This window comes from Balaenoptera acutorostrata, chromosome 5, assembly GCF_949987535.1.
Source record: "Balaenoptera acutorostrata chromosome 5, mBalAcu1.1, whole genome shotgun sequence".
Classification (NCBI taxonomy): domain Eukaryota; kingdom Metazoa; phylum Chordata; class Mammalia; order Artiodactyla; family Balaenopteridae; genus Balaenoptera; species Balaenoptera acutorostrata.
The window spans coordinates 35,851,000-35,876,247 of record NC_080068.1 but is presented as its reverse complement, the minus strand read 5'-3'; the positions used below and the strand labels follow the sequence as shown (position 1 = coordinate 35,876,247).

The 25,248-nt window shown below is 38.5% G+C and overlaps 1 protein-coding gene across 1 annotated transcript in view; it reads left to right on the top strand.

The window, feature by feature from the left end:
- The window catches only part of RNF175 (ring finger protein 175), a 64,387-nt gene that overhangs the window by 26,415 nt on the left and 12,724 nt on the right, over positions 1-25,248 (top strand). The window contains 3 exon segments of the mRNA XM_057546300.1: positions 6,030-6,184; positions 18,800-18,907; positions 22,082-22,205. Of these exon segments, the coding sequence (XP_057402283.1) occupies positions 6,030-6,184; positions 18,800-18,907; positions 22,082-22,205 (387 nt within the window).

Sequence of the window (25,248 nt, the reverse complement as noted above, 5' to 3'; positions counted from 1 at the left end):
AAAATTAATAATAATCTAGACAATCTAGACATAGAACTTACATATTTCACAAAAATGAACTCAAAATGGATCATGGACCTAAATGTAAAATGCAAAACTATAAAACTTCTAGAAGATAACATAGGAAAAATATCTAGATGAATTTGCATTTGGTGATGAGTTTTTAGATACAACACCTAAAGCATGATCCAGGAAAGAAAATATTGGTAAGTTGGATTTTATTTGAAGTAAAAAGTGCTCTGTGAAAGACACTGTTAAGGGAATGAAAAGACAAGCTACAAACTGGGAGAAAGTAACTATAAAATACATACTTAATAACGGACTGCTATCCAAAATATACTTAAAACTCAATCATAAGAAATCAACTCAGTTAAAGTCAAAATATCTAAGAAGACAGCTCATCAAGGAAGATATACAGATGGCAAATAAGCATATGAAAAGAAGCTCATCATCATTTGTCATTAGGGAATTGCAAGTTAAAACAATAATGAGTTACCAATACATGCTTATTAGAATGGTTAAAATAAAAAATCTAACAATACCAAATGCTGATGAGGATGTGGAGCAGCAGGAACTCTTGCTGTGTGGGAATGCAAAATGGTAAAGCCATTTTGGAAGGCAGCTGGGCAGTCTCCCACAAAGCTAAACGTAGTCTTATGATTCAGCGATCACTACTAGGTATTTACCCAATTGAATGGAAACCTACATTCACACAAAAACCTGCATGAAAATATTTATAGCACCTTTATTCATAATCACCCCAAACTGGAAGCAACCAAGATGTCCTTTAAAATATGAATAAATAAGCAAACTGTGGTACCTCCATACAATGAAACATTAGTCAGCAGTAAAAAGATATGGGCTACCAAGCCACAAAAAGACATGGAGGAACAAGCCAATATGAAAAGGCTATATACTGTATGATTCCAATTATATGACATTCTGGAAAATGCAAAAACAAAGACAATAAAATGATCAGTGGTTGCCAGTGGCTCAGGGAAGGAAAAGGATAAGGATAAGCAAGTGAAATGGGAATTTAAGGCAGTAAAACTGATCTGTGTGATACTGTAATTTTGCTTACAAGATATTATGCATTTGTCAAATCCCATTGAACTATACAGCACAAAAAGCAGACCTTAAGGTATGCAAATTTTAAAAAATCATTTTGGAAGGTTAAGGAATCCCAGGGAGAAATGCAGACCGTGAAGAGAAAATCTAAGTGCATTACAAGTGTGTGAAACAACCTCATTGAAGGGAATTAGGGGGAAAGGTGCTGCTCTGAGTACCTTTGGAAATGAGAGGAGTCTGTAAGATGAAGGCGATAGGAGCTGCATGTGATCACTAGTGGGTAAGGTTGTTTCCCGTGGGGTACAGGTTAACAATTCTGATACTCCTATATTTGTGTACTGGGATGGAACAATTCAGTCAATCAATGATAAATGGTGGGAGTGGGAGTTTACAGATAAAAAAGGGAGGAATTTAGAAAAAAAAGTAGAAAGCACACACACAATAATGTGTGTGAACAGCTTTGTACATTGAAGGTATTATTATTATTTATACATAATATTTATGCCCTGAAGGTACTATTTATTATGCATAAAGTATTATTACTTTCACATTATTTCATGCATAATTTGGACCAGATACTTCAGAGGCAAGAGACCAATCCAAAAGCTCAGAATTTTTTCAGATACAGCTTTTAACAAATTTGTCTGTCTTCTGAAGTGCTCATTTAATTTGTCTAGACTGATTCTGTTGTATGGTCTATAGGAGCTGTGTACATCAGAGCAGCTTATTGTAAATACCTAAAGCAAAGGAAACAGGTTATTGAGAAAATAAAGTTGAAAAATATAACATTAACTGCTCCTAGGTGATACCAAAAAGTGTAGGTAGAAAGTAGAAAATTTTTAATATTTTGTTTGAGATACTACTAAATACCTGAATGTTTGCAAATACACGATCACATTTTTAGCACAACATAGACTGAACATCTGGATATTTGAATTTTCCTCTCTCCAGCTGTTAGTGTTGATACAGTATAGACATAGGCAAAGCCTCAAAGTTAAATTATTCCCAAATGCTTTTAACAGCATTTAATTAAAAATAAAATTTCATTCAACAACACCCTCACCACCTTCTTTTATGTATCCTGGTTTTCGTATCTGCAGGAAATGGAGGAGAGTGCACCAAAAAAGAATCTTTCTACTGCTCTTCAAATCAATAGAAGGCTTGATGACTAAATACACAAAATTTCAGCTTCAGATACACTGTTAACTTGCCTCAATACACAGGCAAATAATTTGCCACAGATTGAAAATTTGCTCTATTTAAATCAAACTTCCTGCCTATTAATAGCTGTGAAACACTAGAACATATTATTGTACCAATAAAGTGTTATCTATTCGAATCTTTTTAATACGCAAATATATACATAGTTGCATACATACTTACATGCATACATATATGCCTCTGCAGAATCTCTTTTAAGAATTTAAGTAGCAAAATCAACAGTCAATTGATTTGAAGATAGAAATATGGAGCAAGTGAATTTCTAAGAGCCCTTCATATGCCAGGATTCCGTACTTTACTTGTTCGATTTGTCCACACTCTCCTTCATTGACTTTGAACTGATAGCAGCAGTATTTCCTGGAACCAGGAAATTATAATTTTCTGCTTACCTCTGAGCATTGCTCTGCTCTTCCTCCAGCCCCACCCATACAAATACACACAGACACACCACAAATGGTTGCAGATAGTTTGGGATTTGTAGTGTAAAGGGAATGAGCATAACACAACTTTCTTTCTCTTTTTCTTTCTTTCTCTTTTTCTTTCTTTCTTTCATTCTTTCTTTCTTTCATTCTTTCTTTCTTTCTTTCATACTGTGTGACTCATTCATCATTCTGTACAATTAGACAAATGAAAAGATTCTTTTGTTTTGACTTGATTAGCAGCTCTTTTCAGATTCATTATGTGCATGGCTGCAAGAACAAACATGGTACCTTTCGGCAGCATCTTATTCATCAGGAAATTCCTTCTGCCATGATGTGTGGGTGGGGAGGATGGGGTGATGTGATCCAGATGCACAGGCTGCCCTTTGCCAGGAATGCAGATGTGTTTTATCCGCACATGCCCAAATGGTGACCCCTCTGGCATTATTAATGTGTCCCAGCTGCCAGGCTTCCTCCTTTGCATGCATGTGCCTCAATTTCACATATTTCATGCATTTATTTATGAGGCACAACATTCCTACATTTCATATGTGGCAGTTACTATTAAAAATGAGAAATTCTAACTGCTCTGGAAATTGATAAAGAATCTTTTAAATTGCTCTGAAATGTGGCCCTCATTTTAAAATGAGTTCTCATACAATTATTGAATTCATCATGCAAACTTCTGACCTTTCCCCTTGCATGTTGAGAAAACATGGCACTGGGTGTCCACTTTAAAGATAGTTAAGAAATTAAATATTTGCATACACAATACATTATAATGATTTTTTGCTTTCTTTTTATTTCTGATCTCCAAGGCCTATTTTTTTTTAAGTAGCACGTGTATACATTTGAACGTTGTTATTTACTGTTAATTAAATCCAGGCATCAAGTAAGAGAAATTTGGCATCTTCTAGAAATAGGTTGTACTTATAGACCTACAGGGAAAGAACTAGTTTTATAAGAATATAGTCCAGTCATCACTTCAAACTGTAAAAGATTGTAGCTCCACTGATTAGAGGAAATGGATTAGTCTTGTAAATTTTGGCTTATAATCTAAAGTATAAAACATAGGAGCATGGTAGTTTCACTAAATTAAATTGAACTGAATCTTAACTTTTTATTTTAAAAAAATTCAGCATTTTATGGGGTAGATATAAAAGTGAATCAAATTCTTAAAACAAAAAGATGAAAAATGCAAATGAGAGATGATCGGATTTTGAAAGATGAAGTTTATGTCCATTTCCTCTTTTAATATCAGAAGTAATAAACTAAGAAAAATGCCAAAATCTATCATTCATTATAGCTAACAAGCTCCATGATCAGCTATGGGAAATGAATGATCTAGATACATAGGAGATTTTTTGAGGGGCTGCACACTTTCATTATCACTAGTAGAGTCCAAGTTGCTGACGCTGAGTGCTGAAGGAAACATATCTTGAGTCCTGGTTACCTAGCATGTGGTTTGTGGCCCTCATGAAAACTATTCTACTTCCTTAAGTAAAGCCTGTTTTTCCTGTTTAGATATATACATCTTTATCTCAATTTCAGAAAGAAAGGTGCAAACTCATTCATTAGCTTTGACTGTACCCACAAAGTAGAGTGGAAAATTAAAGCAATGATCTGACTAATTTGGGCAGAAGTAAAGAGTATTTACTCTTCCCTGAAAGTATTGCCTGGAATTTAAAAACAAAAAAAGTAAGTTATAAGATATTTTTTCCTGAACTCTCCAAATAGTTACTTCAGATTTGGTCTGTGTGTATTTTTGTTCAAATGCATATATATAATAACAATTGTAGTGTTCTCTGAAAGAAGATTTAGAGCCACTCTAAGAAGACTTCAGATCCAGGCCATTTATGCGATGAAGAAATAAAAAGAATAAAAAGCCTGGAAGATTTCTTCTTATTTGACATGGAAAGAAGAATGGCTGTGGCCTTGGACCTTTTTGGTTTAAATCTTGAAGTTCTATCAAATAATTTTGGTTATTGACCTTGAGACTATTATAACCAAGTTCCTATTAAAGGACCCAAAAATATACTCACAAACTTTTTTTCTAAGCCACCTCTTTTTATCACAAAGATGAAGAAAGTAAACAAACAAATGACATCAGTCTTTTTAATACTCAGATGACAAACATGTGGCATGTGTGCTCTGGCAAATTTTTCCACATCACTGTCAGACATAATTAACTGATCATGATACTCTTTACTGCTAAACTAAGACCCGAGCTCAGAATCTTCCTCAACAGAGTATTGCCAGGTGCCACTACCTATTAAAGTCTACACCTGAGACAAAACCTCTTTGCCAGCCTCCTCGTATATTGGTGCTGAGCATATATAGGTGGTTAGTCTGAATGTGATAAAACATAAAAGATCAAAGGTTATTGCTATTGTGCTTTTTATAAGGAGGTGAGTAGCTGGCATTAGGCCTGATCTATAGAATAAGAGTGTCACTATGGTAACCATAACAAGTCATTGACCCACAGCCCATCAGCACAGTCTATCCTGCTTCCTGCCAAGTGGGATTGAGGCCAGCCAACTTAAAGGACCCTCTGAAGGCTACTTGGACTCAGGTCAGTGGTATAGGCCACAAAGGGGTTACACACAGAGGGACACGAAAGAGTCTAATCCACATCTGGGGCTGCCTGGACAGGGGACCAATAATTGAAGAGAAAAGACAAGAAGAAATATGGTGGGTTGCAGATCCGATCATCAGGGACAAGGTAACCCCACAGTAGGGATGCGAGAGTAGCCCTGCAGAGCGCAGTGGGACAGCAGGCAGGAGAGCCCCAGACGCTGCTGCATCGACACCACTCGCTGCTGCATCGACACCACTCCCTCCTTTTGCCATCGCAGTGCATTTGCGTATGTGCTGTCATAGTAACAGCCGCTGGGCTCCCTGTAGCCCAGTACGGCTTCCAGAGCACTTTCCCAGCTGTGATCTCGTTTCTTCCCCACCTCAGTCAACACGGGAAGCAGACATTGTGGCCCCCGATTTTACAACTAAAGTGCAGCTCATTTGTCCAAAATCACATAGCTGTTGCACCCTAAAGTTCCTTTCATCTGAAATATCTGGAGAAGGAGGTGACAGAAGATGGATATTTTGGATTATTTCCCATCCGAATGTTCAAATAACTGTGCCCTCCATAGCTGTTCATGTACAGAGCAGCTTGCAGGTTGGTGGTGAGCCAGGCGCATGTTCCAGACAGGATGGTGAAGGTGGCTTCCCCTCACCCCAGAGTAGCTTCTGAATCGTGTAATAGTAGACGTGCCATCTGGCCCTCAGTCACTGAAGGAGTCTTTCTGTTTATCTCTCTGACAGCTGGTGACCCTGTTGCAGATGTGGGTTGTCCCTTAGTATTTCATGATAAAACTTTACTGGTGGCGATTTCTGTCTATGTGGGGAATGTTCTCAGTTATTACCAGCTGCATCCTCTTCAGCGCTACCTGAAAACCCCTCTCAGGGAGAACACCACAGTAGGTATTCCACTCATTCTTTCCCCACCACACCCTTAATTTTAACCATTAGAAAGTATATTTAATTTCCATTTTCCTGATGGGGAGGAGGGTATTACACCTCTTTGACCCTTTGTAGCAAAACTGGAGATTCGCTCTACTGTTGGGCATTCACATTCCTATTTAATGGTGATTCCAACATGTCTGTGAAATTTATTATTTTAGACATCAGCTAGTGAAGGCCTAGAGAAAGAGAAGTGAAACTCTTGTTTAAATTTTTTAGAGCATTATTTGCATGTTGACTTTTAGCTCAGCATTTTATTGGATCCCATGCTAAGTCACGTCACATACATTTTATCATAAAGCAAGAGTTAGAAGTTTGTACTTCTAACAACTATGTATGTATTTTATGTCTGATAAATCATGAGTAATGGACAAGCTATTACTCTCATAACAAATGAGGCTTTAATATTCCAATGCTCACTTTAATTACCATTGCCAACCTCTTGAAATGTACATAATTCCATCAGAGCATTCACAAATCTTTCCAAAGGGCTTATAATCTCATAACGTGTCCACAAGTTTGTTCTTGCTCTCTGTGTTCTGTAGACAAGATCTGAATCCAATCCAGATAAAACTGATGAGATGAAAAGAAAATGTGTAGTGTTCAATGATAATAAGGCAATGTCAAATTTTGATCTGTGTAGGAGAATAAATCATAAGCTTCTATGAAATATTTTTATGATTTTTTAGCCATTCAGGTATTCTTTTTTAATCCTCTAGAAAAGTGGGAGAGACAAATATCAATTTTTTCTTCTACTTTGGAGAAGGAAAATATATTCAGTGAGAGAAATCAGATAAATAAATGTAAAGATAAAGATTGAAATTCAAATAAATGAATTCTGGTTTATGAGTATCTTAATTTAATCCCATTTGGGGAAGAGCTTTAGGGTGGTATTAAGAGACCTTCTAAATTGGCCAGTTTGGAGTTTTACACAGCCTTTGTAGGGCCTGGTTTATCCATGAGTAAATGGACATATGGTACCCTTTCTCCTTCCTACAAAATGTAAGTTGTTTAAAACTTGTGAAGGGGATCTAAGTTTTGGATGAATTGAAATTTACTTGTTTTCATCCCCTGAACATAATCCATATTCTGTTTCATTGAGAATGGTTCACTTTTCTATTGTATAATGAATTACCTGAGCTAAATGCTGTATTTCTGTGCACATAAAGAGGAACTCCAATACCAAAAATACCCAAATGCCGCCTCACGGCACTTCACGGCTCCTATATCTCAGATGGCCAGGGCCCATGCTGTCTGCTGCTCACGCTCACCGTGCTGCCATTCCAGCTTCTTCGGGCTGCTCAGCTCCGAGCCCTGACACAGTCTGAGAGCCAAGATGCTCCACTGACATCTTAAGAGACAACAATGGGAGAGGCTCATTAGGACCCCATTTCTTCCAGAAAAGCAGCCTGGATAAAGAAGCTCCAGTTCATGATAGGTAGTGCACCCTAAGGATCTTTATGGATCATTGCTTATTCATCATATTATAGGTAAGCCTCATATTAGCTATGTTCCATTTGGAAGTGGAGGATTTCATGACAAACGAGGAAAGCTGGTCGGAGCAAATTGGCATGGTGCAGAGGGCAAACCCAAGAAGAGTCTCCAGTACCAACACCATTTAAAAACTGGCTGTTCCTCTCCCAGAGTATACCAGGGCTCCTCTGTGGAAAAGAGAGCAGAGAAAGGAAAGTGGGTTTCCTCTCTACTATAGTTGGGTTGTCTGTCAAGCAATATTCAGGCTCAAAAACAGGCCACAGGCCAGCCACAAAGAGCTGGGCTCGATCACATCAACTCCAACTTAAGGCCAAGCTTCCCTTTGTGGAGGCTGCTCTGACACCAACACAGTTTCTAATCTAACATATCTGTGTCCAGTGTAATCTGAGTAGCAAGGAAGTTCTGGGCTTTACAAACTCATACCGCCAATAAGCAGGAAGATTTGGGTGGGGGGAGGGAGGGGTACATTTGGAAAACATAACACAACCATAACAACAATATGACATATTGAGTTACTACATTTTCTCACATAATCTTCGGGACTGCTTTAGGATCTGGTGCTACCCTCCTCACTTCATAAATGAGGCAATCACAGTTCAGAAATGCTAAATAGGGTGGCCAAGGTCCCACAGGTAGTAAGCCAGGGAGCCCAGAATCAAACCACGGACTACTGGAATGCAAAGCCTCTGCCCCAAAGCATGCTGTGGCTTAATTACATCAATCAGCTGCTTTGCACAGACAAACCCTGCAGTTTAAACAGTTATCAGACACACCTCTAATGCTGGTACAACCTTGAGATGGGAAGAAAGTACATGTGGAGTTCAAGGAAGCCCACTCTGGTGCTGCCAATGTTGTGAGGGTTGGAGGGGATATCCTCTCAGAGCTGCCACTTTTCCCACTTTTCCCATCATCACCCTTTTAGGCAACATTAACTTCTGCCTTTATCTCGATGCACTGAACGATGTTCCACAGTGCTCAGCACTGGCAAGTCATAAGGACCGATGGCCCAAGGAGTCACTGTGGCAGAAAGACCCCAAAAGCCCTTTCTGGCTCCCTTTGGAGATGACACAGCCTCATAGTGATTTTAGACACCTTGTGCAGCCCATGTGAGTTTCCTGCTCCAAGTAACGCTACATTGTTGACCCCTCTGATGAGGCAGGATTACACCTATAGGAGAAGGTGCTGTCTAGATAACTCTTGTATGTCACTTGCTTGAAGTGGAGAAAGCATTTCATCATAGAAATAATGTAAATGACAAATCATTTCTCAGGCAAGCCCACAAACCCCCATTTAAATCATGTTTCATAAGGTCCCTTCTAACCAGAACTCAGTGAAGCACAGTATCTTTTAAAACAACACTGGCCCCAGCCCACACCCACTCCAGCCATCCTGCCAAGGCAGCCCAGCCCCAGCATGCCCTAGGAAATACCCAGCCCATGCCCACTCCAGCCCTAGCCAGCCTGCCAAAGCTGCCCAGCACACACAGTCCACACAGGGGTGCTGCTGCACAAGGCCACCTCCTTCAAGACTGGGAGGTAGCTATTACACCTAATTCATAGAAACAAACACAAAAGGCCAAACAAAATGAGGAGACAAAGGAATTTGAAAGAACAAAACAAGATAAAACTCCAGAAAAAAAAAAAAAACTAATGAAACAGATATAAATAATTTACCTGATAAAGAGTTCAGTTAATGGTCATAAAGATGCTCACAGATCTTGGGAGAAGATTGGAGGAACACAGTGAGAACTTCAACATATAGTTAGGAAGAGAACCAATCAGAGCTGAAGAATACAAAAACTGAAATGGAAAATACACTAGAGGGAATCAACAGCAGATTAGATGATACAGAAGAACGGATCAGTGACCTGGAAGACAGAATAGTGGAAATCACCCAATCAGAACAACAAAAAGAAAAAAGAATTTTAAAAAATGAGGATACATTAAGGGACCTCTGGGGCAAAATCAAGTATACTAACATTCACATTACAGGGGTCCAAGAAGGAGAAGAGAGGGAGAAAGGGACAGAACATTTTTTGAAGAAATAATGACTGAAAAATTCCCTAACCTGGAAAATGAAACAGATATCCAGATCCAGGAAGCACAGAGTTCTAAACATGATGAACCCAAAGTGATCCACATCAACACATGTCATAATTGAAATAGCAAAAGTTAAAGATAAAGAGAATATTTTAAAGGCAGCAAGAAAAAATAAGTGACATACAAGGAAACCCCCAATTTTTCAGCAGAAACTTTACAAGCCAAAAGAGAGGGGCAGGATATATTTAAAGTGCTAAAAGGAAAAAAACTTACAACCAAGAATACTCTTCCCAGAAAGGTTATCATTCAGAATTGAAGGAGAAATAAAGAGGTTCCCAGGTAAGCAAAAACTAAGAGTTCATCACCACTAAACCAGCCTTACAAGAAATGTTGATGGGTTTCCTTTAAGTGGAAAACAAATAGCCATAACTAGACATATGAAAATATGTGAAAGAAAAAAAATTCACTGGTAAAGGCAAATAGATAGTGAAGGCAGTGGATCAACCACCAGTAGTATGAAGGTTAAAGGAAAAATTTGTAAAATAAACCATAACTACAATAAGTAGTTAAGGGATACACAAAGTGAAAAGATATAAAATTTGATGCCAAAACCATAAAACATGGGCTGGAGGGGAGTAAAAATGTAGTACTTCTAGAATGTATTCAAATAAGTGACCATCAGCTCAAAATAAACACACACACACACACACACACACACACACACATATATATATATATATATATATATATATATATATATATATATATATATATATATATGTGGTTACATGTATATGAACCTCATGAATCACAAACCAAAAACCCACAATAGAAATACCAAAAAATAAAGTGAAAAGAACTCTAACCTAACACTAAAGAAAATCATCAAACCACAGGGGAAGAAACTAAAAGAAGGAGAAAGGAACAGAGAACTACAAAAATGACCAAAAAACAATTAACAAAATGGCAATAAGTACATACTTATCATAAGAACTTTGAATGTAAATGGACTAAATGCTCCAATCAAAGGAAATAGGGTGGCTGAATGGATAAAAAAAACCAAACCCATTTATATGCTGGCTTCACATCAGATCTAAAAACACACACTGACTGAAAGTGAAAGGATGGAAAAAGATATTCCATGCAAATGGAAACTAAAAGAAATCTAGGGAGGCAATACTCATATCAGACAAAATAGACTTTAAAACAAAGACTAAAATAAAAGACAAAGAAAGACATTACAAAATTATAAAGGGGTCAGTCCAAGAAAAGGATATAACATCTGTGAATATTTATGCACCCAACATTAGGAGGACCTAAATACAATATAACAAATATTAGCAGACATAAAGGGAGAAACCGACAGCAGTACAGTAAGAGCAAGGGACTTTACTATTCCACTTATATCAATGGATAGATCAGCCAGATAGAAAATCAGTAAGGAAACATTGGTCTTAAATGATTAGATCAGATGAACTTAATAGATATGTATAGAACACTGCATCCAAAAACTGCAGAATACACATTCTTTTCAAGTGCACATGGAACATTCTCCAGGGTAGATAACATGCTAGGCCATGTGTCAAACGTGTCAATAAATTTAAGAAGATCAAAATCATATCAAGTGTCTTTCCTGATTACAACAGTATAAAAGTAGAAATCAATTACAGGAAGAAAACTGGAAAAAATATAAACACATGGATACTAAACAACTTGCTACTAAACGACCAATGGGTGAACAAAGAAATAAAAAGAAAATCAAAAAACACCTCAAGACAAATGAAAATGGAAACACAAAGATCCAAAATCTATGGGATGCAGCAAATCAGTTTTAAGAGGGAAGTTCATAGCAATACAGGCCAACCTCAAGAAACAAGAAAAATCTCAAATAAACAACCTAAATTTACACCTAAAAAGAACTAGAAAAAGAAGAAGATACAAAGCCCAGAGTTAGTACAAGAATGGAAATAATAAAGATCAAAGTGGAATTAAATGAAATAGAGACTTAAAAAAAATTAAAAAGATCAATGAAACTAAGAGCTGTTTCTTTGAAAAGATAAACAAAACTGATGAACCTTTAGCCAGTCTCATTAAGAAAAAAAGAGAGGGTCCAAATAAATAAAATCAGAAGTGAAATAGGAGAAATTACAACCAATACCACAAACATAAAAACAATCATAAGAGACTATTATGAACAATTATATGCCAACAAATTACACAACCTAGAAGAAATGGATAAATTGCTAGAAAAGTACAATCTGCCAAGACTGAATCAGGATGAAATAGAAAATCTGAAAAGACCAATTACTAGCAATGAAATTGAATCAGTAATCAAAAAACTTCCAACAAACAAAAGTCCAGGACCAGATGCTTCACAGGGAGTTCTACCAAACATTTAAAGAAGAGTTAATACTAATCCTTCTCAAACTATCCCAAAAAATTAAAGGGGAAGGAACACTCTCAAGCTCAATCTACAAGGCTAGTAATACCCTGATACCAAAACCAGACAAAAACACTACCAAAAAAGAAAATTACAGGCCGATATCCTTGATGATCATAGATGCAAATATCTTCAAAATATATTAGGAAACCAAATTCAACAATACATTAAAAGGATCATACACCATGATCAAGTGGGATTTATTCCAGGGATGCAAGGATAGTTCAGCATCCACAAATCAATCAACATGATACACCACATTAACAAAACAAAGGATAAAAATCACATGATCATCTCAATGGGTTCAGAAAAGGCACTTGACAAAATTCAACATCCATTTATGATAAAAACTCTCAACAAAGTGGGTATAGAGGGAACATACCTCAACATAATAAAGTCCATTTATGACAAACCCACAGCTAACATCATACTCAACAGTGAAAAGCTGGACACTTCTCCTCTAAGATCAGGAACAAGACAAGGATGCCCACTCTCATCACTTTTATTCAATATATTGATAGTTTTGGAAGTCCTAGCCACAGCAATCAGAGGATTAAAAGAAATAAAAGGAATCTAAATTTGAAAGGAAGAGGTAAAACTGTCACTGTTTGCAGATGACATGATACTATACATAAAAAATCCTAAAGATGTCACCAGAAAACTACTAGAGCTCATTAATGAATTTGGTAAAGTTGCAGGATGTAAAATTAATACAAAGAAATCTGTTGCATTTTTATACACTAACAATGAACTATCAGATATAGAAATTAAGGAAATAATCCCACTTATCATAGCATCAAAAAGAATAAAATACCTAGGAATAACCTACCTAAGGAGGCAAAAGACCTGTATTCAGAAAATTATAAGACACTGATAAGAAAAATTGAAGATGACACAAATAGAGAGATATACTGGGCTTATGGATTGGAAGAATTAATATTGTTAAAATATCCATACTACCCAAGGCAATCTACAGATTCAATGCAATCCCTATTAAAATACCAATGGCATTTTTCACAAATAGTCCTAGAATTTGTATGGAATCACAAAAGACCCCAAATGGCCAAAACAATCTTGAGAAAGAAGAACAGAGCTGGGGGTATCACACTCCCTGATTTCAAACCATACCACAAAGCTATAGTAATCAAAACAGTATGGTACTGGCACAGAAACAGACACTTAGATCAGTGGAATAGAATAGAGAGTCCAGAAATAAACCCATGCTAATATGGTCAATTCATCTACAATAAAGGATGCAAGAATATAAAATGGAGAAAAGACATTCTCTTCAGTAAATGGCATTGGGAAAACTGAACAGCTACATGTAAAAGAATGAAATTAGACCATTTTCTTACACTATATACAAAAATAAACTCAAAATGGATTGAAGGTTTAAATGTAAGACTTGAAGCCATAAAAATCCTAGAAGAAAACATAGGCAGTATACTCTTTGACATCAGTTTTTGCAATATTTTTTTGATCTGTCTCCTCAGGCAAGGACAACAAAAGCAAAAATAAACAAATGGGACCACATCAAACTAAAAAGCTTTTGCATGGCAATGGAAACTATCAACAAAAATGAAAAGGTAACCTACTGAATGGGAGAAGATATTTGCAAATGGTATGTTCAATAAGGGGTTAATCTCCAAATATATAAAGAACTCATACAACTCTATCAAAAACCAACAATCCATTTTAAAAGTGGGCTGAGGACCTGAATAGACATTTTTCTAAAGAAGACATACAGATGGCCAACAGGCACATGAAAAGATGCTCAACATCAATCATCAGGGAAATGCAAATCAAAACCATAGTGAGATATTATCTCACACCTGTCAAATGGCTATTATCAAAAAGACAAGAAATAATAAGTGTTGGCAAGAATGTGAAGAAAAGGGAACCCTTGTGCTCTGTGGGTGGGACTGTAAAGTGGTGGAGCCACTATGGAAAACAGTATGGAGGTTCTTTAAAAAAATGTTTAAATACAATTACCTTACCATCCAGCAATTCCTCTTTTGGGTATTTAACCAAAGAAAACAAAAACACTAATTTAAAAACATGTGTGCTCCCCCATGTTCATGGCAGCATTATTTACAATAGCCAAGATATGGAAGCAGCCTAGGTGTCCATCAATAGCTGAATGGATAAAGAAGATGGGGTATAAACCCACAATGGAATATTACTCAACCATTAAAAGTATCGAATTTTGCATTTTGATTGGACAACATGGGTGGACCTAGAGGATGTTATACTAAGTTTAAAGGTCAGACAAAGACAAATACCATATATTACTTATATGTGGAATGTAAAAACAAACAAACAAATGAACAAACATAACAAAACAGAAACAGTCATAGATACAGAGAACAAACTAGTGGTTGCCACAGGGGAAGGGAGTGGAGGAATGGGTGAAATAGGTGAAAGGAATTAAGAAGTACAAACTTTGGGACTTCCCTGGTGGTCCAGTGGTAAAGAATCCATCTTACAATGCAGGGGGTGCGGGTTTGATCCCTGGTCGGGGAACTAGGATCCCACATGCCTCGAGGCAACTAAGCCTGCACACCACAACTACAGATGCCACGCACCCTGGAGCCTGCGCGCCACAACTAGGGAAGAGGAAAACCTGCTCGCCACTAGAGAGAAGCCCACGCACCACAATGAAGAGGCCTCGCACTGCAACAAAAGATCCCGCGTGCCTCAATGAAGATCCCGCGTGCCACAGCTAAGTCCTGAGGCAGCCAAAAATAAATTAAATAAATAAATAAATAAAATAATTTTTATAAAAAGAAGTACGAACTTCAAGTTATAAAGTAAGTTACAGGAATGCAATGTACAGGCATACCTTTTGCATCAGGTTCCAGACCACTGCAATAAAGTGAATTTCACAATAGAGTGAGTCACACAAGTTTTCTGGTTCCCCAGTGCACATAAAAGTTTACACTATATATGCTTACACTATACTGTAGCCTATTAAGTGTGCGATAGAAATATATTCAGAAAAACGATGTACATACCTTAATTTTTAAATATGTATTGCTAAAATGTGCTAACCATCATCTGAGCCTTCAGCAAGTTGTAATCTTGTTGCTGTCGGAGGGTCTTGCCTCCATGTTGGTGGCTGCTGACTGATCAGGGTGGTGGTCACTGAAGGCTGGGGCTGCTGTGGCCATTTCTTAAAATAAGACAGCGAAGTCTGACACATCGATTGACTCTTTCTTTCATGGACGATTTCTCTGCAGCATGTGGTGCTGTTTGATAGCATTTTACCCACATAGAACTTCTCTCAAAATTGGAGTCAGTCCTCTCACACCCTGCTGCTGCTTTATCAACTGAGTTTACGTCATATTCCAAATCCTTTGTTGTCCTCTGAACAGTCTTCACAGCATCTTCACCAGGAGAAGATTCCATCTCAAGAAACCACCTTCTTTGCTCATCCAGAAGAAGCAACTCCTCATTTGTTCAAATTTTATCATGAGATTGCAGCAATTTGGTCGCAACTTCAGGTTACACATCGAATTCTAGTTCACTTGCCATTTCCACCACATCTGCAGTTCCTTCTTCCACTGAAGTCTTGAGCTCCTCAAAGTCATCCATGAGGGTTGGAATCAGCTTCTTCCAAACTCCTGTCAATGCTGATATTTTTACCTGTTCCCATGAATCACAAGTATTCTTAATGGCATTTAGAATGGTGAATCCTTTCCAGAAGGTTTTTTATTTACTTTGGCCAGATCCATCAGCGGAATCACTATTTATGACAGCTATAGCCTTATGAAATGTACTTCTTTAATAATAAGAATTGAAAATTGAAATTGGTCCTTGATTCATGGGCTGCAGAATGGATGTTGTGTTAGCAAGCATAAAAGCATTAATCTCATTGTGCATCTCCATCAGAGCTCTAGAATGACCAGGTGCATTGTCAATGAGCAGTAATATTTTGAATCTTTTTTTCTGAGGAGTACTAAGTATTCAGTAAACCGTGTTGCAATCAGATGTGCTGCCAGGTAGGCTTTGTTGTTCCATTTATAGAGCAGAGGCAGAATAGACTGAGCATAATTCTTCAGGGCCCTAGGATTTTCAGAATGGTAGATGAGCATTGGCTTCGACTTAAAGTCACCAGCTACATTAAACCCTAACAAGAGCATCAGCCTGTCCTTTGAAGCTTTGAAGCCAGGCATTGACTTCTCTTCTCTAGCTGTGAAAGTCCTAGAAGGCATCTTCCAATAGAAAGCTGTTTTGTCTACCTTGAAAATCTGTTGTTTAGTACAGCCACCGTCATTAATTATCTTAGCTAGATCTTCTGGGTAACTTGCTGCAGCTTCTTGTTGCAGCAGCACTTGCTGCTTCACCTTGCACTTTTGTGTTACAGAGATAGCATCTTTCTCTAAATCTTAAGAACCAACCTCTGTTAGCTTAAAACTTTTCTTCTGCAGCTTCCTCGCCTCTCTCAGCCTTCAGGGAATTGAAGGGAGTTAGGGCCTTGCTCTGGATTAGGCTTTGGCTTAAGAGAATGTGGTGGCTGGTTTGATCCTCTATCCAGACCACTAAAACTTTCTCCACATCAGCAATAAGGCTGTTTCACTTTCATTTCTGTGTTCACTGGAGCAGCACTTTTAAATTCCTTCAAGTACTTTTCCTTTGCATCCACAACTTGGCTCACTGTTTGGTGCAAGAGGCCTAGCTTTCAGCCTATTTCTGCTTTTGACATGCCTTCCTCACTATGCTTAATCATTTCTAGCTTCTGATTTAAAGTGAGAGACACGCAACTCTTCCTTTCACTTGAACACTGGGACCACTGTAGGATTATTAATTGGTCTGATTTCAATATTGTTGTGTCTCAGGGAATAGAGAGGGCTGAGGAGAGGGAGAGAGATGGGGGAATGGCCAGTGGATGGAGCAGTCAGAACACACACAATATTTATCAATTAAGTTTGCCATCATACATGGGTGTGGTTTGTGGTACCCCAAAACAATGACAATAGTAACATCAAAGATCACTGATCACAGGTCATCATAACAAATATAATAATAATGAAGTTTGAAATCTTGCAAGAATTACCAAAATGGGACACAGAGACAAAAAGTGAGCAAATGCTGTTGGAAAAACTGGTGTCTATAGACTTGCTCGACAAAGGGTTGACACAAGCCTTCAATTTGTAAAAACAAACAAACAAAAAAAATCCCACAGTATCTGCAAAGTGCAATAAGGTGAGGTCTGCCTGTATAGTTGATAATATAGTAATAACTTTGTATTGTGATAGATGGTAACCAGACTCATAGTGGTGATCATTTCGTAATGCATAAAAATGTCAACTCACTATGTTGTACACCTGAAACTAATATAATATCATAAGTCAACTATACTTCAATAAAAATTTTTAATAAATAAATTAAATAACGCTGAAACATTGCATCAGTAATACCATAGAACATAGCATTTGGTGCAATGTCTCCAACAGGGAGGAAGTCGGGGAAGGTGAGAGTTGGGGACAGGGCTCCAGGGGTCAGAGGTAAAAGGGGGGACCAAGTTTTTCGAGGGCGACTCTGAATGAAGTTTGGGGTGAAATGCAGGAGAGGGGCTTGAAGAGGATGAGGAGGGAAAGGGCTGAGGGCGAACAGGGCCCCCTGCCATTGTTCACCTTTGTGTGCAAAGTGCCAGCACCCCCTATCTTCTCTGGGCACCAAGCCTGGGCCCCCCAGCCCTCCTTCTTCCACCCTCTCTTCTTGCTCCAGTGGGCAGGGCCCTTGTACCACGGTGTCCCAGGAATGGAGCTGTACCCCCATCCTCTTCCCACATTCTCTCGGGCACGAAGCAGCCATGTGGCCTTTCTGTAGTTTTTCTAAGGGCTTTTACTGCCTGGAATGAGGGAAGTGAACAGGGTACATGGCTCCTTCTAGATCATCTCCACTCTTGCCCTCCATCTCCATACTCTCCCTTCTCCACTTGGACCCTGTGGGAAGAGGGAAAGGCCTTAGGAGTCATCATGGTGAGTGTGGGACACACAAAGGACCCGTCCACATAGCAGAAAAAACAATTCTAAGGCACTCTTGTTCCAGGACTGCAGGGTAGGGTACTGTTTGAGTGGAGAGGCGATGGGGTGAGGGCTGGTGATGCCTGCCCTGGGGCTGGGGCAGCAGGAGCAGGAGGGAAGAGAAACTCCTGGGGGTCTCTCCTCTAGACTTCTCTTCCCATCTTTTGCTTGCCTCCAAGGTACTCTTGCCAAAACCACTCTAAGCTAACCTAGGGCCAAATGAGAAAAGGAGGAGAGGAAGGTAGGCAGGGTCCCATATAGAATAACCAGTCCTGAAGGCCATTTTTACATGAGGAACATAAATAAGTCACAATGAATTTACATATGCATATACACAGAAACACATGTGCATGATAGTACTGTTTATATACTGCTTGTTGATAGTGTATTAAAACTCGAGATTATTATGGGGTTTAGCTGATATATATTCATGTTCTGTATATTGCATAATGAATAGAATTTTAGAAACTGAAAATTGACTTATAACAATGTTCTAAAAAGGTAAAATATTTTATAGTATAGTGTTTTATAGTATGCGTTTTGTGCTTCTCCCCATTTTTTACTCCACAGATTGGTCTACAAATGGTTTCTTCTCATCTACAAAGTCAGCTGTGCATTTGGTGCTGTGGGTTATTTGGCTATCATGTTTAAAATGTGTGGATTCACTTTATTTTTCAAGTAAGTATCTCCAATTAAGACATTCATATCTCCAAGCACTTGCTTATAACATTCACCTGGTCAAGTTCTCTGTCTCTGCAAGCCACGTTTGGCCCTATACTTTTCCACACACATGTTGTTTATAGGCCTATCATTGGTATCATAGATATCACTGGGGAAAACCAGGAGAAAAGGAAGAGAAAAACCCACAGATTTAAAAGTTTTCCAAAAGTTATAAGCTTTAAAGAGAATCTATACGTGGTCTATAAGTTTAAAAGATCACCATTAAAAGCAGGCTGACAGGGCTTCCCTGGTGGCACACTGGTTAAGAATCCGCCTGCCAATGCAGGGGACATGGGTTCGAGCCCTGGTCCGGGAAGATCCCACATGCCGCGGAGCAACTAAGCCCGTGAGCCACAACTACTGAGCCCACATGCCACAACTACTGAAGTCTGCATACCTAAAGCCTATGTTCTGCAACAAGAGAAGCCACTTCAATGAGAAGCCCATGCACCGCAACGAAGAGTAGCCCCAGCTCGCTGCAACTAGAGAAAGCCCGTGTGCAGCAATGAAGACCCAACGCAGCCAAAAATAAAATAAATTTTAAAAAATATTTTGAAAAAAATAATAATAAATAAATAAAATAAGGAAGACAATCAGATGGAGAGCCAGCCCTGGGAGGAAGGGCTCTTCCTATGGCAACATATCAATCTGATTTTATAAGTATTTCATGAAACTTTCAGAGTGGGAACTCCTACCATTCTCTAGCAGGAAAGGGATAGAAAATAACTGTATAGATCTATTATTATTAGTTTAAGCTATAGAAAGACACTGATTTATTTTTTCAGCATACTGTCTGTATTACTTTAATGAATGTAAAAGTATTCATAAGGACTTTTATGAAGTTACTTGGGAATAGAGTTGCCCCAAGATTATTATCCATACAATTTTAAGATCCTTAACCAGGAATTCTCCTATAGTGAGGCATTCAAAGAATCTAACCCTTCCGATGGGAAGGAACTATTTTTTTCACTTCTAATTTTTGTTGAGCATTATGGTATTAAGATTCTTTTCTGTGAAACCACGAGTTCATTGCTACACTTTTTATCAATTAGATTATAAATATGTGCTCCCCTGGGTATGGAGGGAAGGTCATCTTCATTCTTCCTCACTGCCCCATTCTCAAATATTGAAAGGATGAAACCACCCGCTGTGTTGGAATTCCCGGTTCGCATTACCAAAAGATGGCTGCCCTCTAGGTCTACACAGCTCTCTGCCTTTACCATTTCCTCCTCAAATTAAGAGTACAAAAACTACCAGAAGAAGGTTCCAGAGACAGACTACCCAACGTCTCTCCTCTCTCCGCTTCCTTCCCAACTCAGTCAGACCCACTTACAACCATTGCTAGTATTTGAGACTGTTTACAGAGGTAGCACATCAAAAGTGCAATGATTAAGATCCAGATATTACATTAGAAGCTAATCATTTACTTTCTTTCTGAATTTTTTTTTAATACAGCAGGTTCTTATTAGTTATCTATTTTATATGTATTAGTATATATAGGTCAATCCCAATCTCCCAATTCATCCCACCACCACCAATCCTGCCCCCACCCCCGCTTTCCCCCCTTGGTGTCCATAAGTTTGTTCTCTACATCTGTGTCTCTATTTCTGCCTTGCAAAACTGTTCATCTGCACCATTTTTCTAGATTCCACATATATGCATTAATGTACAATATTTATTTTTCTCTTTCTGACTTACTTCACCCTGTATGACAGTCTCTAGGTCCATCCACGTCTCTACAAATGACCCAATTTCATTCCTTTTTATGGCTGAGTAATATTCCATTGTATATATGTACCACATCTTCTTTATCCATTCGTCTGTCAATGGGCATTTAGGTTGCTTCCATGACCTGGCTATTGCAAATAGTGTTGCAATGAACATTGGGGTGCATGTGTCTTTTTGAATTATGGTTTTCTCTGGGTATATGCCCAGTAGAGGGATTGCTGGGTCAAATGGTAATTCTATTTTTAGTTTTTTAAGGACTATGTTCTTAAACTATGTTATCAATAGTGGCTGTATCAATTCATATTCCCACCAACAGTGCGTGAGGGTTCCCTTTCCTCCACACCCTCTCCAGCATTTGCTGTTTGTAGATTTTCTGATGATGCCCATTCTAACTGGTGTGAGGTGATACTAATCATTTACTTTTTAAAGAAACCTTTACCTTTAAAAAAGAAATAGGGGTTGTCATAGAGAATCCTAGTGCATTTGAAATATGATCCAACTAGCAAAAAGATTTTTTTTATTAACACATGGCAACCACGGCATAGCAGCAAAGGGCCTCAAAATTTGTGCTTGATTCCTAGTTTTGTTTTGTACCAATTGTCATGTTAAGCAAATCATTATTTCTAAGTCTCCATTTTTTCAAAGGTAAATTGGGGATAATAATATCCATCTCAAATATTTTTAGGAAAGATAAAGTATTTGAAAGCATTCTGTAAAATCTAAGTTTTATAGCAGGGATTCTCAACCCTAGCTGCTGTCCCGACCTCAGCCCAGGCCACTTAAATTAGAGCCCCTGAAAGTGGGCTCGTGTATCAGTATATGTTTAAATCTCCCCCAGGTGATTCCAATCTACAGTTAGGGCTGAGAACCATTGGACTATTAAAGAGGTTCCTAATGTTAGCGGACCACTGCAATCACCTGGTGTCTGGAGAGCCTCCAAAAATATTGCTGCACAGGCCCCACCCCCAGAGAGCCTGATGTAATTGGCCCAGGGTGCAGCCTGGGGATGGAGGTTTTTACAAGCTGCCCAGGTTTTTCTACATTCAGCCAAGCTTGAGAACTGCTGGTTAGAGTTGGCTTGTCTCAGCACTGCAGTCCTAAGAGGCCTTTAAACACCCTCAATAATGACTTTGTCCACTTAGCCCTGAGTAGTAAAATTTGAATGGAATTGAGAGAATTTTAAATTCTTTCATTAAAAAAAAAAGAGACATTAAACAAATAAATGGGGGGCCCAAAGCTCTATTAGATACCATGGCAGGGCTAGTGGGTTCGCCAAAAAGTTCGTTCGGGGTTTTGGGCAAACCGAATGAACTTTTTGGCCAACCCCATACTGTCCAAGCTGCAGCCCTCACCCATCCCCGCAAATGCCACGTCCTTATTTCCCTTCACTGTTGTTTTCAGTAGAATCAAGGCTAGAGATTCCATGGATTTTGGCATCGTGCCCTTGTTCTATGGCCTCTACTATGGAGTAATGGGGAGAGACTTTGCAGAGATCTGCTCAGATTACATGGCTTCTACTATAGGGGAAGCATTGCTTTCATTCTTTGAAATCATTTATGGTACATGGAAAAATGGTCTCATCTTACACATTTGTATCCATTTTCAAAAACAGATAAGTCTTTTTTGGTTCTGTCAGCCCAACTGCTCCCTGGATTCTCCTGGCATCAGATTATCTGGAAGTAACCATGTCTAGCATACTCCAATTGTCAACATATAAAGGATTAGTAAAAATTAATCTAAAAATATAAAAATAAAGGATTAGTAAAAATTCAGCAATAACAAAAACCCTTGATCTCTGCTAATGCAAATAAAAGTCATATTTGATGCGCATAAAACACTTTAGAATCAACCAATGCCTCAGAGTAATGCTCATCATAAAGATATGATGTTATCATTATCATTATACAGCAGTTATCATTATACAGCATTTGAAGAAGTAGAAGACAAAAGAAGTGTGCTAAATGTATTCTAACTGTAATATTCTTCCCTGGAATTTAAAAAAAATCCCTAATAGTTTTTTTTTTAACTCTCTTAAAATTAAAACTCAGAATGGACATACTTTCTGGTTAGATGGATTCCAGATTCAGATATTAGGAGTATCCATCTGTGTCTAACACATGCACATCTCTTAAAAACTTGCATACCAAGGGCTCCAGGGAAGACCCAGTGGTTTCAGAAATTCCACATCTCTGCCCTCTACCAGTCTTTTGGTACACAGCCAGATGTAAAATGGAAAAACCAGTGTGAGTGGCAAGAGAAGAGTGAACTTCTGGACTGTTGTTCTCCCTCTCTTTATGGGACAGGACTGAGTAAACAAGACCTTGACTTCATCTCCCATCTCTGTAGGCTCCATCTTACTCTTTTCCTAGAGCCTGGAATCCAACTTCTGTAGTGAAATTCTGGAATCGCCCTGGCATGTGTAATCTCTGAGACAACTGCCTTTCTTATAAGGTTTAAGGTGAGCACAGGAGGGAGCATTTTCACTCCTAGTTCCTCCAACAAAAACCAGAGCCATCCCCCCTTTAAAAAATTCCCAAAGTCTCTTGTGCTTGTTTATGGACAAGAGAGGAAGAGAAGAGTTGTATGTCCTCTGTTCTCCAGTGGACCAGGAAGAAGAGATATAACCTGGCAAGACAACCAAGTCTTTAAGCACCAACATCCTGGAGATTTCTCACCTGACCCCACCCCGCCAGTCTTCAACATCTTGTCATCTCCTGTCATCCTCTTTCCAACCACCAGATACATAAAAACCCCTGCCTCGAGCCATTGGCACAGCCATCTGTGATTTAAACTGATGGTGTGTGTGTGTGTGTGTGTGTGTGTGTGTGCATGCACACTTGTGACAGAGGTAAAGAGGAAGCAAAGAATGAGCACTCTCCATTCTCACCCCAGTGCCTAAGCCCCACACTAATTAAGTCAGACTCTGGGAGTGGAGCCAATGCATCTGCTTTGTTTTAAAAGCTCCCTAGGAAGAGGAATGAGCTATTAAGCCATGCCAAACTTGGATGAATTGTAAATATATATTGCTAAGTGAAAGAAGCCAGCCTGAAAAGGCTACATACTATACGATTCCACTTCTATGACAATTTGAAAAAGGTACAGCTATGGAGACGCTAAAGAGATTTGTGGTTGCCAGGGGGTTAGGGAGGGAGCAGGGTTGAATGTGTGAAGCACAGGTAATTTGTTAGGGTGGTGAAGTTATTCTGTATGATACTCTAATGGTGAATACATGACACTATGCATTTGTCAAAATCAACAGTATTTTATAGCAGAAGGGGTAAACCTTAATGTGTGCAAATCTTAAAAAATCATTTAGGATGTCAGGGAATGCCAGGATAGAATGTAGACTGTGACAAAAGAGTTTAACTGTATTACAAATGTATGAAATAACCTCACTGAAGGGGGTGGGGGGAAAGTGCTGACCTAAGTCACTTTGAAATGAGTGGGGATCTAATATTAAAAGCAAAAGGAACTATACATAAGCACTGTATGCTAGTTTATAAGGTAGTTTCCCTCAGGGCCATGGGTTAACAATTTTGATACCACTATACATGTATTCTGGAATTGGACTACCAAGTAAATGGAAGACCGATTGTGGGAGCTACATTTCTTACTCTCAGAAGCTTACATACAAGCAAGGAGAAAAGGGTAGAATGATCTATGTAGTAATGGATGAGTCAAAGACACCAGGCTGAACTCATGTTTAGCTTAATGTATCTTAATGTAGATGATACATATAGAAATATTTATAGATATGTGTATATACATGGGTTAGTATATACAGACATATTTCCTTGCTCTGTCAGCTACGAAGCCCTAGAAGCAATGACACCTCAGTAGCAGTGAGCACACCGAGTACCCAGATCTTGGTTTCTAATACCATTCTATAATAAGAGGAAGCAGTGCTTCTTGGAAAAATGGCTGATTCTGATCTTGGCAGGGAATATACAATATGAGCCTGGAGTATCTTGTAGTGTCAGAAAGTAAGGAAGTGCTCAAAAAAAACCCCACACAAGAAAACACCCACAATGATGGGGATATGTCAAAGAGACATAGAAGCCAACTGAAAGAGATCCCAATGGCCAAATCTGAAACAATTTGAGCAACACAATAGTAGGTAGTAGTAGTAGTAATAGTATTGGGTTATAACTCAAAGTATAGAATAAATATCCATGAGTCCATAGTGACATAAATAAATGATTGGATAGATAAATAAATAAATAAATAGAGGAGAATAGACAAATCTCCTATGCAGAAGAATTCCACATAATTTATGTAGATACTCCACCCTTAAGAAGGTTGTGTGGTTAAATGTTATGTGTCAACTTGACTAGCCTCTGGTGTCCAGGTGTTTGATCAAACACCAGTCTACGTGTTGCTTTGAATGTATTTTGTAGATATGATTAACTTTAAGGGAAAGAAAATACCCTTGAAAATATGGATGGTTCTTAGCTAATCAGTCGAAGGCCTTAAGGGCAAAAACTGAAGTTTCCCAGAGAAGAAGTAATTCTGCCTTAAGTCTGAAATAACTCTTTGCAGAGTTTACAGCCTGCTAGCCTGCCCTCCAGGTT